This window comes from Hyperoodon ampullatus (genome assembly GCF_949752795.1).
Source record: "Hyperoodon ampullatus genome assembly, chromosome: 4".
Classification (NCBI taxonomy): Eukaryota; Metazoa; Chordata; class Mammalia; order Artiodactyla; family Ziphiidae; genus Hyperoodon; species Hyperoodon ampullatus.
Window position 1 is genome coordinate 129,020,803 of NC_136917.1, and position 14,217 is coordinate 129,035,019.

A 14,217-nucleotide genomic window follows, 5' to 3' on the forward strand; every position below is an offset into this window, starting at 1 on the left:
ATAAAATAATGCATGAGAAGTGTTTGGCAGAATGCCAGAAGTTAAATATTCAATAAATGCAATAAACTTACTTCCATCTGAATTCATCCTTTCCCATTTCTCTCCTGTCACAATGGAAGTGTTGGCTTTTGTCTAGTTTAAGGCAAAGGCTTCCATCTCTATCTTAGAGTTTAATCTACCCTCTCCTTCTCAGGGACAGCTCTCTTACCCTCCTTCTTCCTCTCATATCTTTGACTTATTCTCTCTTTGCATCCTACCCATCAACCTTAAAACCTGATCCACCCAGAAAGGGCCCCTTTGATAACTGACACAAAGTCACCATATTGGCTTGAGGGGGCACTTCATAAGAGGTGATTCATCATCAGACGTTTGCATACGCCTACCTGCCCTCACAGATTTGCAGAATCACTTGCCATTTTCTGAATGTCCAATGCCCCATAATTTCTCTCATCTCTTAAGTTTTTGCCTATGTCAGTTTCTGCCCAGAATGCTTTTACCCTTTGACATTCCTCAAGGCACACACATACACAGTCACACAAATATATTCATACAAAATGAGATTAGCTAATTCCAATTTGTACATAAGATCTTGGTCTCAGCTCAGATACCACTCTCATTGTGAAGACTCATTGGGCCTTAAGAATTGAATATCCCTCTTGTGTTTCCACAGCAGACACTACATATCCCCATCAAAACTTCTCTCTCTCTCTCTCCCCCTCCCACTCCCTTCCCCCTGGCTTACAGCTACTTATGTATTTATTTCCCCTACAAAACACTAAGCTCCTTGAAGACAAGTATTTTTTCATGTTCATCCATGAAATACCAAAGTCTGCATGGCAATTAGAAGATAGTATATAAACTATATTTTTTAATTTGAATTGACAAATGGAGTGGTGTCATTAGAAAGTTACAGAATTGCTTTGTGGTAGTACTGAAACCTATGGACCAACCAACAAGTTGCTACTGAATTAGCATCAATGTGCTAGTCAAAGGCAAATATGCTCAAGAGTAGCATTTCTTACTTTAACATTTATTGCATATTGCCGTTTGTTTCATATCAGAGAAGAAATACTGAAAATGACTTAATATATTGGAAATAATGGGATAGAGACTTTAGTACTAGTATTTATAGTGGTAATATTGACAATATATACTATTTAATATGTGTATAGATTTTTACAATTTTCAGAGTACTTTTATGGCTCAAGGAAATACTAAAAAACATTGAAAACCTAGGGGAAATCTAAGACTGAATGCATCCTTTGGGTATTTCTAACCAGTCAGCAGATTAGCCTTATATAAGACAATATTGATGATTAAAATTTCCAACTTTATGCTGTTTGGCATTGAATTAATGCACCCTATCAAAATAACACGTGTGTTCAAGTATACATAGGATATATGCAAAAAAATGTTTCTTATAGAGAACAGTATGGAGGTTCCTTAAAAAACTAAAAATAGAGCTACCATATGATCCAGCAATCCCACTCCTGGGCATATATCTGGAGAAAACCATAATTTGAAAAGATGCATCCACTCCAATGTTCACAGCAGCACTATTTACAATAGCCAGGACATGGAAGCAACCTAAATGTTCATCAACAGAGGAATGCATAAAGACAATGTGGTACATATATACAGTGGAATAGTACTCAGCCATAAAAAAGAATGAAATAATGCCATTTGCAGCAACGTGGATGGACCTAGGGATTGTCATACTGACTGAAGTCAGACAGAGAAAGACAAATCTCATATGATATCATTTATATGTGATATCTAAAAAAAGGGTACAAATGAACTGATCTACAAAATAGAGTTACAGACATAGAAAACAAACCTATGGTTACCAGGGTTAAGAGATAGGGAGGAATAAACTAGGAGATTGGGATTGACATATACATACTACTATATGTAAAATAGATAACTAACAAGGACCTACTGTATAGCACAGGGAACTCTACTCAGTAGTCTGTAATGGCTTATATGGGAAAAGAATCTAAAAAATAGTGGGTATATGTATATGTATTACTGATTCACTTTGCTGTACACCTGAAACTAACACAACATTGTAAATCAACTATACTTCAATAAAAACTAATTTAAAAAGCTTCATTGAAATCCTCCTCCCATCACCCAGTTAGAAATGGACTCTTAGTTATTGTAATTTACCACTTAATTCTGTGTTCTGGATAGAAATTATGCCTAACTTTCGATTGACAACATTTCTGCCAGAACTCTCCATCATCATTGGCAATAATGTTCTCCCTTGTTAAGTGCCCAGCAGCATGTTGAGTGATTGACTGGCTCTCTAGGGCAGATTGGAAAGGCGTTGGCAGAAAAGGGTGGTGGTAGTGTTGTATAATACTCTGTCTCATGGTAATGACACCAACTAACTGCTTATTTAGGTTTATTCAGAAAAAGAAATACACTGATCACTTACCTGGACATTACAATTATTGTGTTCATATGGGGCATCTTTGAAAGCTTTCACTACTCACCATCAGCATATCTGTATAAAAAGTGAAAAGTCCAGGTTGTAAACATGCTTTTAGACTGTCCCATAAAACTCCAACATCTATGATCATTCAGTGGGGAAAATGGATAATTTATATGACATATAAGCACGGAAAACCAATGAGTCAATTGAATATTTCCATGTTTTGGTTGTTTCAAATATGAGTAGGCACCCCCTAGGTTAATGAGAAGAGTTTTTAAGTAGAAAACTTGGAGTGCTCATTTTTAACAGTATAAGACTTTCTTTTAACATAGAGACAACTAGAGTAATAGACAAAGTGTATATTTTCATGGGATCTGGGCTCTTAAACTGGTTTTTCCAGAAAGTGAGTCCCAAGGGGAAGTCAACAAAGAGCACCTGGAGTGTCTTTGCAACCACGTAATAAGGGAGTTGGTCTGGATCAGTAGTTATTGATATATTGAAATCACCTAAGGAGTTTTTTTAAGTGCTCATGTCTGGTTCCTCTTCTGATAAATACTAATTTCACTTGTTGGGGCACAGGAATGATTTCTAAACTTTAGTCTGAACCAGAATCACCTGGCAAACTTGGTGACCATACAAAGCCCCAAGCGCTATCCTCATTCAAGGAACCTGGGCCTTTGGGTGCTTGATTTGCTCTCCAGGTGATTCTGATAACATCCCAGTTTGAAATCACTGGTCTAGCATTCAGCATCAGGCATTTTTCAAGTCCTCTCGGTGATACTCCCTAGGTGCATCCAAGGTTGGGAACCAATGATGAAAATAATATTTAGGATTCTTCCAAGTCTGGCAGGAATAATGAAAATTGCTAGCTTTTATTAAACATTTATTGTATATAATGTATTGTGCTAAGTATTATTTCACTAAATAATCAGCAGACTCTGGGAAGTAGGTAATAGTAGTACTACTTGCATTTAAGAGAAATGGAGGGTTCGTAATTTAGCTAAGGGCACATGGATAGGAAGTGGTAGACTGGAATTCAAGATGTCTTCCCTCAAAGGTCACACAATAAACTACTACTATCAATGATTATAAGAGAAAATTATTATAAGAGAAATTATAAGAGAAATTGAAAACTCTCAAAGTTGGGAACATGTTAGAAGGTAGTATTTAAATGATTTTTTTATACGTAAAATATACTCGACTTATAATTATATAATAAAACAAAGAAATCATTTTTTAAAATAAATGGAGAATATAAGAAGAGCTCACAAATTAAAAGGAAGTTGAAAACTGACAGTTTTAGAGAAGCAGGTTAGATTTGAATTCTATTTATTCCAGAAAGAAGATCATAAACTGCTTGTACTAGTACTATTTGAGGAGTGAAACTAAGAATTATGGATAGAGATATTTTGTCATAGTTATACTGAGGAGCAAGGTGGCAAGCATTTCAGGGGAAAGAAGAAATTTGTACACTTCTCTGAAATGGTTCCAAATGTTAATAATGCAATGAATTAAAAGAAAATAAGCCGTTTATACTCCATAACACTTCCTTTTGTCTCCTTTCGTGTTTGGAAAGATACCAGCTCAATGCCTTCCTAGGCATGGAAAATGCTTTGTCCACTGCCGTTAGTCACACTTGTGTCTATAAAGGGGAGAAAGAGTGCCTCAGTCAAGTATGTTTTCAGTCATATACGGAGGGAAGTGGTACTTGGGGGACTGCCCTGTTCCTCTCAAGACATAGCCTTTCTCAGGTTTTGTGCATGGGCCACGTATGGCAGAGTGCCAATACCGAAATGTTGGAGGAAGGGACATTTCCTACCATAAAAAGCAAGAAAAAAAAAGCCCATAAAGAGATGCCAAGGGTCTTTTTGCAAAGGGTTAAATTTAATCCTCCCACTTAGAGAAGGGGACACTTGGACATTTTATAGACTGTTCTTACTAACAAGCCAAGTGAGCATTTATTTTCATTGATGTGATTTCCCAAATGGTGTTTACACTGATCATTCACTGTATGGAGAACACTGGATTTTCAGCACTCTGGAGAATCTGTGAGTTGGTTCCTGATTCTGGTACTTTAGTATTCACTATATGATATGCATAAAATATACGTATTCAATTATGTGAAGATTGAGTGTGTGCAGAGAATGGAATAATTATGCTGCCAACAAGCTATTGTGAGCCCTAAATATATTTATATTTCAAATAATGGATGGTTCTGTAGTAACTCCCACAAAATCTAATTCTAGGATTATTTTAACAGTGAGTAAATGACATATGATCTTTAAGGAATGTGGTAATATAAAAAAGGTACAGGAAAAAGTATATATTGCTCTGAAATTCTCTTGGCTTCTCCAAAATATTCACCTTGGCAGGAAAATACAAATTAAAGGAAGACAAATAAAAATTGAATTTGGATTTTAGTGTCAAATATGACTCTAATTTCTGTGGAATAATAATGATACGATATGTTTTAAAATGCTTTCGTACTAGAGCTGTGTTCTGTTGGAAGTGGCAGAAAGGCAAAATTCCAGGCAGGCGCTGATGGTGGAAACCACTGACGATAACCAGAGGTTTGTAATAGAAAAGGTACCCCAACCTTAACTGTGGTCAGCTAGCTCAGCCATGGCAACGGGCTCGCCTTGATTTCCAACTAGGACCACTGCTGGAGATCTTAATCACAGAAGCAGCAGCAATACAAGCTACCAGTTGGAGGAAGGTCTTCAAGAGGAAACACTGGGAATTCTCCCTGCTATGATCCACGCAATACTTAATCCTATGTCAGGGACAGAGACTGAACTAACCCTAAAATTGGATCTTCATGCCTAGTTTTTCAGCGACGTACACACACACCATTCTGGGCAACTTTGCCAGGTCACATCCCTCTTTGGAAGCTCCAGCATGGGGCTCTTCGTCAACAAGCTCTGAGAATCAGCCCGGAACCACCAGACTCCATTTCAACAAGAGGATTGAGGCAAGCGGAGGTGAAGAGGAAACCTCAGGGGCAGTAGGGGCTGTCGGGGGAGGGAGGCGGGGGCACGGGAAGGGGAAGGATCAGGACAGGTCTGACTCCTGACTGCCTGGGGTGGTTTTGGAGAAAGTCACAGCTCGGGCTCACCACTCAGGAGCTGTCCAACTTTTCAGCAGCTCCGGGATCGGGGTTCGGGGGCCCTGGACCGAGGAGGCGGCTACTCGTGCCGCTGCTGCTGCTTCTGCAGCTCCAGCTGCTAACAATTCCTGCTCTCGCCGCCGGCGCCCAAAGGAAGGAAGGCAAGAAGAAAGCGAGGAAGGAGGCACAGACCGCTGGGGAAGCCGCGCACCGCGCTCCTTAGTCTGGGTGACTCGGGGAGCCCAGGAGCGTGTCTCTGCCCAAACCACTGTGGTGGGAGCCCTGTCGCGTTTTGTGACCCCTCCCGCTGGCAGAGCCCCCTTTCGGTCGTCTCAAGCCTCTGGTGGCTTCAAGTGGGAAGCTGAGCCCAGCCTCTGCTCGGCTCCAGAAGCGGCGGCGGCGGCGGCGGCAGCATCGGGGAGGCGCTCGGGCCAGCGCGGCGAACCGGGCTGGGCAGCAGGGCGCGGAGCCGCGAGCCAGGATGGAGGCAGAGGGCAGCAGCCTGCCGGCCAGGGCGGGCAGCGGCGAGGGCAGCGACGGCGCCGGCGGGGCCGCGCTCAAAGCCCCCAAGCACCTCTGGAGGCATGAGCAGCACCACCAGTACCCGCTCCGGCAGCCCCAGTTCCGCCTCCTGCACCCCCATCACCACCTGCCCCCGCCGCCGCCGCCCTCGCCCCAGCCCCCGTGCCCCCTGCAGCCGCCGCCGGCCCCCCTGCCCCCGCCCCCGCCGCCGCCCGGGGCAGCTCGCGGCCGTTACGCCTCGAGCGGGGCCACGGGCCGCGTCCGGCACCGCGGCTACTCGGACACCGAGCGCTACCTGTACTGCCGCGCCATGGACCGCACCTCCTACGCCGTGGAGACCGGCCACCGGCCCGGCCTGAAGAAATCCAGGATGTCCTGGCCCTCGTCGTTCCAGGGACTCAGGCGGTGAGTGGAGAGCGCCCCCTCCCCTCCGCAGGCAAGGGACCACCTCCCCGGGGTTCAGAATCTCCTCTGTGGTCATTTTATCACTGGCTTTCCCGCACCCAGGGCCAAATACTATTCTGGGGATTGCGGGAGGGCGAGCAGGGGCGTGTCTGTCCTTGCTGGAAAGGTTATGATTCAGGTGTGTGTAAGAGACCCCAAAGTACGGCGTAAATGTTGAGTGTGCGTGTGAGTGTATGAGACAGGGAGAGGGAGAGGGACAGGTTCCCAGTGGTATATACCACCCACCGCTCCCTCCTCCCCCCCCACTTCCATCCCACCCTGGCGAGTGAGACTAAACAGGCGAATTCCCTTTTCTCCGGGGTGGGGGGGAGAGGAGGAAGGGTGGAGGAAGGGTGAAGTAAGGGAGGCGGGGGGTTTCAGCCAGGGAAACACCCAGTAATCTGCAACCCCCAGAGTAAGAGGGGTTGGCGAGGCAGGGGGTGGGGGAATGGGTGAGAAAACTTGGTCCCAGAATTGTGGCTAAAAGCCCGAGAACAACTCTAGTTTCTCTTTGTCAAGTCGGGAAGTAAATTGAACAGCGACAGGGGAGAACAAACACGTGGGTGACCTGGAGAGTTTGGAGCAAAATGTTCAACAATCCTTACGAGAGGGAAGGAGGGAGGGATGGAAAGAGGGAGGGAGCGAGGATGCTGTGGGAGTTACACTGTGTCGGTGTGTGGTGTGTGCAAGCATTTGTGTATCGAGTCGTCCCTGCAAAATCCCAGGAAGAAAGCACCTCGTTTTAGCAGAAGGCAAGGCGTCGAGATTTGATTACAGTGATTTTCCCCTTAACGTAAATTGCTCCGGAAGACGGGGCAGGGAAGTGGCATTTCACCCGGAGTTTTAATACCAATAGATGCCGACTGCTCCAACTCCAAGGAAATGACAAGTGTAAGAACCAGTTACAGCTGCTCTGAGTAGTCAGCTCCAGATTCTCGACTCAGGCATGGTGGTGGAAGTTGGGCCGGCAATGGGTTCCTTTCCTGGCAAGCCAGAAACAGCTCCTTTTTACCCTGTCCCAGGCCCTCCAAGCCACGAATCCCCTCCCCCACACGGACGCGAGTACACACAGATGTTTCAGGAGCTGCAGATCCTTGGCACACCTAATGGCAAAGTAGGGCTGTCATCACTAATCTTAGACTTGGGCGGACATTGATGGACTACAAGTCCAAGTCACATATCTGGATCATGGGTAATTGTAAATTGTAAATAGAGGCTGGGTGGGGAAACAGGAAAACCTGGGGCTGGGATTGTTTGTCCAAGTCTAATTGACAATAGGTTGGATTTATCAGAAAATTCTAATAGTGTTCAAATGTGTTTTTCTGAGTTTCTCTCTCTCTCTCTCTCTCTCTCTCTCTCTCTCTCTCTCTCTCTCTCTCTCTCTCTCTCCCTCTCCCTCTCTCCCTCTCCCTCTCCTTCCTTCCCTCCCTTCCTCCCTCCCTCCTTGCCTTCCCTTTCCTTCCCTTCTCTCTTTATGTTGTATATACTATGCTCAAAGGGAATCCAGTCCAATAGAACATCCCAACCCTGATGTGCACACATGCTTCTCACACCCTTTCCCTTCCTCACACCCCCAGGTACTGGACATTGTTCCTGGTGATGTCACTGTACCTGTTAGATATGAAGAGTGAGAATTGTAGTTAATATCAATTCAGATCAATTTAAACTCTGAAGATTGCTGTGATTTGCAGACATTCATAAAATTAATATGCAAGTTTCATTTTTATAGCCCACACTGCTAAAACCCACACGCAGTTTTACCCTTTGTTTGAACAGGTGGGTGTCCTCCACTTGGGCTGAACAATATGTCTATATGGGTCCCCAAAAGTGGAATAAAGGCAAGAATAGCACTTTGTATATTTGACCTATGAATAGAAAATTTTTGTGAGACTGAGCCCTTAGTAAACATTAAATAAGAATAAGAGTTCTAGCTTACTCTGTGGGTTGATTGACTTTGTAGAGTCTCTTACTTAACTTCCTTTTTAAAAATAAAATAGAATATGTCTGAGAGGGTGGAGGGGGGAAAATGAGCTAATTGGAATAGAGGTATTGCATCGCTGATTTGAATTTATTTTTTGCTGTGTTCTCTGCACTGATTAATTGTTCTATTTGAAATTTGTTAGTTGAATGGTTTACAGAAAACTAAGATGTATAATATTTACACATAGCTTCCACTGTGGCTCATCTGATAAATCATTGTCATCCTATTTAAGGATCTTTACATCACTTATGTATTTTCTAAACACTCGAACATTGCATGTCAAGATTTCCTTAATAGAGTTGCTTTTACAAATAAATGTATTTTTCAAGGGGGCATGGATATTACTTGCATACTTTAAAGAGAATAGTAGCAATGGTTTAAAATTATCCCCAAAATCACATTAATTATTTGAACCTATTGACAACACTGAGATGAAATGGCACTATGTCCACTTCATAGATAAGAACACTGAGACCTAGAGGATGTGAGTGACTTGTTCAGTAACACATGGACTATAAGTGTCAGAGCTAAGACAAAACCCCAAGTCTCCTGACTCAACAAAGGCAATGGGTCCTGCTAAAATAAATGTGTGCAGAACCTGGGTGTGTTGACAGAATCAAGAAATATATAAAATGGAACATGAAGTTTATATTGATTGATACTACAGTTCATAAAGTCCAAATGGACCAAAAATGAGATTGGTTTAAATCCACTTTTTAAAAAATTGACAGCATAAGCTACAGAAGTAGTGAGAGATTTTAACCCTTATTTTTAACTTTTACAATCCTGGCCGTGACACTGGTGTTGTTAATGATTACAGGAGAGGCAAACCAGTGTATCTGTTCACTTCATATAATATAATAATAAATCTGAAACAGTGAATTATCAAAGAATCAGATAATTAAATATAATCAGAATATTTCAGGTTGTTTTCAGTGATCTTCTAAAACGAAACAAACGTGAGACATGCAAAGAGTGTGTGTGCGTATGGCACATGCCTGCGTGTGCCGTCATTCAAGTGGAAGGCTAAAATTGTCTGTCAAGTTAATGTCTCTGAAAAGCCTCATGGATGGATGGATGAATGATTCCCTACAGGTTATCAAGAAAAATATGTCTTTTAAAAGGCTATTTTTAGCATGTATAGCAGCATTTCCAGATATTACCATCTTGACTGAAATTTTGAGAATTAGTTACAGTGCGAAAAGCACTGGGAAAGAGGTATATACTTGGTTTAATGAGGAAATTTGTATAAACAGGAAGGAGGCAATCCTCAGACATTTCATGATCTGTTCTTTTGATTCCATGGAAAAATGTAGGTATGTTAAATACATTTTTTATTAAATTGTATCTAACAAGGTAGATTCATTTTTTTAATCCCAATATAGAAGTAATCTGAAATAAGAAAATTACCAGAGGAATGAGTCTTTATGTTACCAAGAGAACCAAATGAAATATTAACAAAATTACACTCTTTAAAATATATATATATATCAAGTTAATCATTTTAAGCTATAGTTCCTCAAAATGTAACAGCTGTTTAAACTGATAAATGATTTAATTATTTATTTGATTTCTTTTTACACAACAAAATATTTTCCTTATCGGTAACATGCTTTTCTAAATCTACAGGAGCTGTACGTTCTCAGTAACAAATTAATACTCTACATCATTAATCATCAGAAGAACGCAAATCAAAACCACAATGAGTTACCACCTCACACCTGTTAGAAAGGCCATTATCAAAAAGACAAGAAAATAACAAGTGTCCGTGAGGGTGTGGAGAAAAGAGAACCCTCCTACACTGTTGGTGGGAAAGTAAATTGGTGCAGCCACTGTGGAAAACAGTATGGAGGTTCCTCAAAAAATTAAAAATAGAACTACCATATGATCCAGTAGCTCCACTCCTGGGTATTTATCCAATGAAAGGAAAACTCTAATTTGAAAATGTATATACACTTTTATGTTCATTGCAGTATAATTTATAATAACCAAGATATAGAAACAGTCTAAGTGTACATCGATGGATGAATGCATATAGAAATTGTGGTATATATAGACAAAGGAATATTATTCATCCATAAAAAAAAGAATGAATCTTGCCATTTGATAACCCGGGTGGACTTTGAGGGCATTATGCTAAGTGAAATAAGTCAGAGAGAGAAAGGCAAATACCTAATGATCTCTCTTATATGTGGAATCTAGAAAAATAAAAACTAAAACTAAAACAAAAAACAAGCTCACAGATACAAAGAACAGATTTGTGGTTGTTTGATGTGGGGGGTTGGGGTGGGAGAAATGGGTGAATTTTTTTTTAATAAATTGAAAAAATAATTAAGGTTAGAAATTCAAATATCATAGGTGACCCTTGGACATTATAAATATATTCTAGGTGACAGAGATGTAAATATCAAAAAGTAATATTTGATATAGGTATTTTAGAAGGAAAGTAGCTAAGAACTATAATTGTGCTCATAAATCTCATGCATATTATAAAAGACTTGTTTGACATTAGGTTTTAAAATGTATTTACATAATATATTAAATGAAAGGAAAAATTAATTCTATTGTAATATTTAAATACTAAAAAATTCAGGTTTTAACTTTTCTACTCTGGGTTATAAAGGATATTTCTCAATCAATCAATATGTGTTATTGATTTTTGTCAAAGTTTTGCAGTGTATTTTTTTCTTCATTAAGGGGTGTCATGGTAATCTGAGTTCATGATGCAAAATTTGGATTTCACATTATCAAAATAACTGATTGAAAACTTGGTCATTTAAACTCTCTACATCAGTGTGTCTAAGACTTTGGATTTTAGGAAACAGTAACTTTAAAAAAAATATTGGACAACTGGCACAAAGTTGCATCTTTAAATTTTAATATGTAAAGGCATTAAGGATATTATTTAAATATTTTATTATTTAAACAAAAAAGTAAGGCAAAATTCACGTTTTTCACATTTCCTCATATTGCCAAAACAGTGTTAGCCTTTTTTTTTTAATTTATTTTTAAAAACACTAATTTCAACATTTCTGTGGGTTCTGAGACTTCGGTGCATCAGAAGAAAAATATCATGAATCCATTACATTTTTTATTCCGAAATTGCATACCTTCCAAGTGGAGGGGGGAGTGGTGAGAGAGAGCAGGTAGAAGGGAAAGAGAGGTAAGAACCTGTCTGCCAAGCATGGAGTATACATAAGCCCTTCTCTCATTCTGATTGGACCATCTTGGTTCAGTTGCCCACTTATGGAGCAGTGATAGGGAAATATATAACCTGCAGTATCCACAAGATACATTTCTCTAAAACTATGCTAATTCTATGGAATGTCAAGATGGGGAGGGACTTAAATTTAAACTAACCTGGCCTACCACTGCCCAGCTTTTACAATGGAAGAAACATGTGTCCTTTGGGGTTAAATTACTTTACAGAATAGTTTGCTGGCAGAATGAGAACTACGATTTATATCTCCCATATCTCCTGACAATTACTTTACATTTCTCATTTTGTCTGTGTTTTAACAGTGACTGTCCTCATCTCCCAAGCTATATAGCCTGAAATCAAAAGTTTGAAAATTACTCTTAAAAAACATTTGTGAGTAAATGGAATCTTCAAATATTGGCAAGAAAAACCATTTCAGAAAACAAAATATTCTTTCACTTTCCAACTTGGATACATTCATACACACACACACGCGCGCGCGTACATACAGTGATGAATTTGTCACTGATTTCTATCTCCAAACTTGAATGTGGTTTTGGAAAAGTATCTTGGGAAGAGTTCTTAAACATCATATAGAATAATAACGGAAAAAGACTAAATCCTGTTAGCACCTTTTGGTAGTTATTCAAAGGCCTCAGATCTAACACTGGTATAATTATGTCCCTCTTACAGCTTATTATCCATCTACAAGTTTAAAAATATACAATATGTGAGTCTATAACTTGATTTCTGTTAGTCCTGGCTCATAGCAGGAATGTTGCTAAGGGATTATACCAAATAGCACTCTATTATATTTCAAAAGATGTTGTGGTTAATTTTACCCTGAGGAACATTTTTCTACATTTAAAAATAGGAAATCTAAATTTTCCCAGAGAAGAGGGCATTTCACATTATTTTTCAAAATTCATCAGCTAAATTGATTTGACCCCAAATACTCACATACCACCATCACCACCTTAGCAAACCACTTTGGAAATTAAATAAGAAATAAGGTATGTTTTATCATCTATATAAGCATTTACATTTATTGATCCGTTTCAGTGTGTGTTATCACCGTTCATCCAGTGGTCTGAAGCCAATGGTAACCTTAGGCTCTTCCTCTCCCTTGACTCCTGGATTTCAGAGACAACCAAGATCTTTTGATTCTACCTCAGAAATATCTCGTGTATTTTCCATTGTCATTTCCCTGGTTCAAGCCTTCATCATCTGTCCCCTAAACAGTGGCAATAGCCTCCTAAGTAGTCTCCAGATCTAATCTCTCCTGACTTCAATCTGTTTTACACTCCAGGCCACCCAGTCTCATCCCATTGTCTGAAACGCTTGTATGATTTCTTTCTGCCAGCAAGACTAAAATCTCAATATCTTAGTCTGACTTTTCAAAGTGTTAGCCCAGCCTCTTTCTCCCAAAAGTCTTGCTATTCATCCTCTTCTGTAAACCCTGTAAAATCACCACACTCAGCTTCTTGCCATGTGCTGAGCTCTCTATGCCTTTTTACACTTCTTTCTTCTGAAGCCATTTCTTGCTTCTCAACTGCTTCCCCGATGCCCTACACCACCTCTTCCTTATTACAAATTAAGTTTGAAAAGTCTGAAAAAACTCATGAAACTTTTCAAACTTAATTTGTATATTACCACTTGTGTGGATATTCCTACAAACAAGAATCTTTTTCTCTCCTGGGCTTTCACATTGCACTTGTGCATATATCTATACTCTAGCAGCTACCAACTGCAGTTTTATTTCTGTCTCACCCATTAACTACATCAGGATCTTTCAGAGAGTATGGTTTATATAGGTCCTCGACAAATGCTGTGGTTTTAAATGGGGAGCTAGTAATAATGAAACCTTGCCTTTTCAGTCTGTGCTCTCTCAGAGAGGATACATTTGATTTCCTTAATAATCTCTATGAGGTAAACAGAGCTGGTGATATTTTGCTCTTTTTTTTTTTTTTGCGGTACGCGGGCCTCTCACTGTTGTGGCCTCTCCCGTTGCGGAGCACAGGCGCCGGACGCGCAGGCTCAGCGGCCATGGCTCACGGGCCCAGCTGCTCCGCGGCATGTGGGATCTTCCGGGATTGGGGCACGAACCCGTGTCCCCTGCATCGGCAGGCGGACTCTCAACCACTGCGCCACCAGAGAAGCCCTGGTTACCCTATTTTGATTTGGATGCCTTAAGTGCTTGTTCCCTGGTCTTTAGAGAAACTACATTTTGGTTTCTTTTCCCCAATTTCTCCCTCAAATACTTCTTTCTGACTTGGTTGGTCCCTACAAATGCAGCCCTCAAGCAAGTCCAACTTGATTAACCCCCAAGGTTGGCTCAGAATTCAGGGATACCGCAGCCCAAACTGGATCCCACTTATTCGTGACATGAGAATGGAACCAAAGGAATAAGAAAATTCAGTCTTGGTATCCAGCTCTCTGATTTTCTGGCATGATCATCTACTTCAGTTGAATGCTCCAAGATAAGCTAGTTACCAGATGTAGCCTGATAAATACATGGATTGTCCCCT

The 14,217-nt window shown here is 40.6% G+C and overlaps 1 protein-coding gene across 2 annotated transcripts in view; it reads left to right on the forward strand.

Moving 5' to 3' along the window:
- The window catches only part of PDE4D (phosphodiesterase 4D), a gene marked incomplete at both ends in the record, with an annotated part of 1,136,097 nt that overhangs the window by 261,377 nt on the left and 860,503 nt on the right, over positions 1 to 14,217 (forward strand). Inside the window, one exon of one of the 2 annotated variants that reach the window (XM_079703994.1) lies at positions 6,025 to 6,470. The exons of the other annotated variant lie outside the window; for it this stretch is intronic. Within the exon in view, the coding sequence (XP_079560120.1) occupies positions 6,025 to 6,470 (446 nt within the window). Of the gene's footprint in view, positions 1 to 6,024; positions 6,471 to 14,217 lie in introns of those variants that run through there. 2 annotated transcript variants of the gene reach the window in all.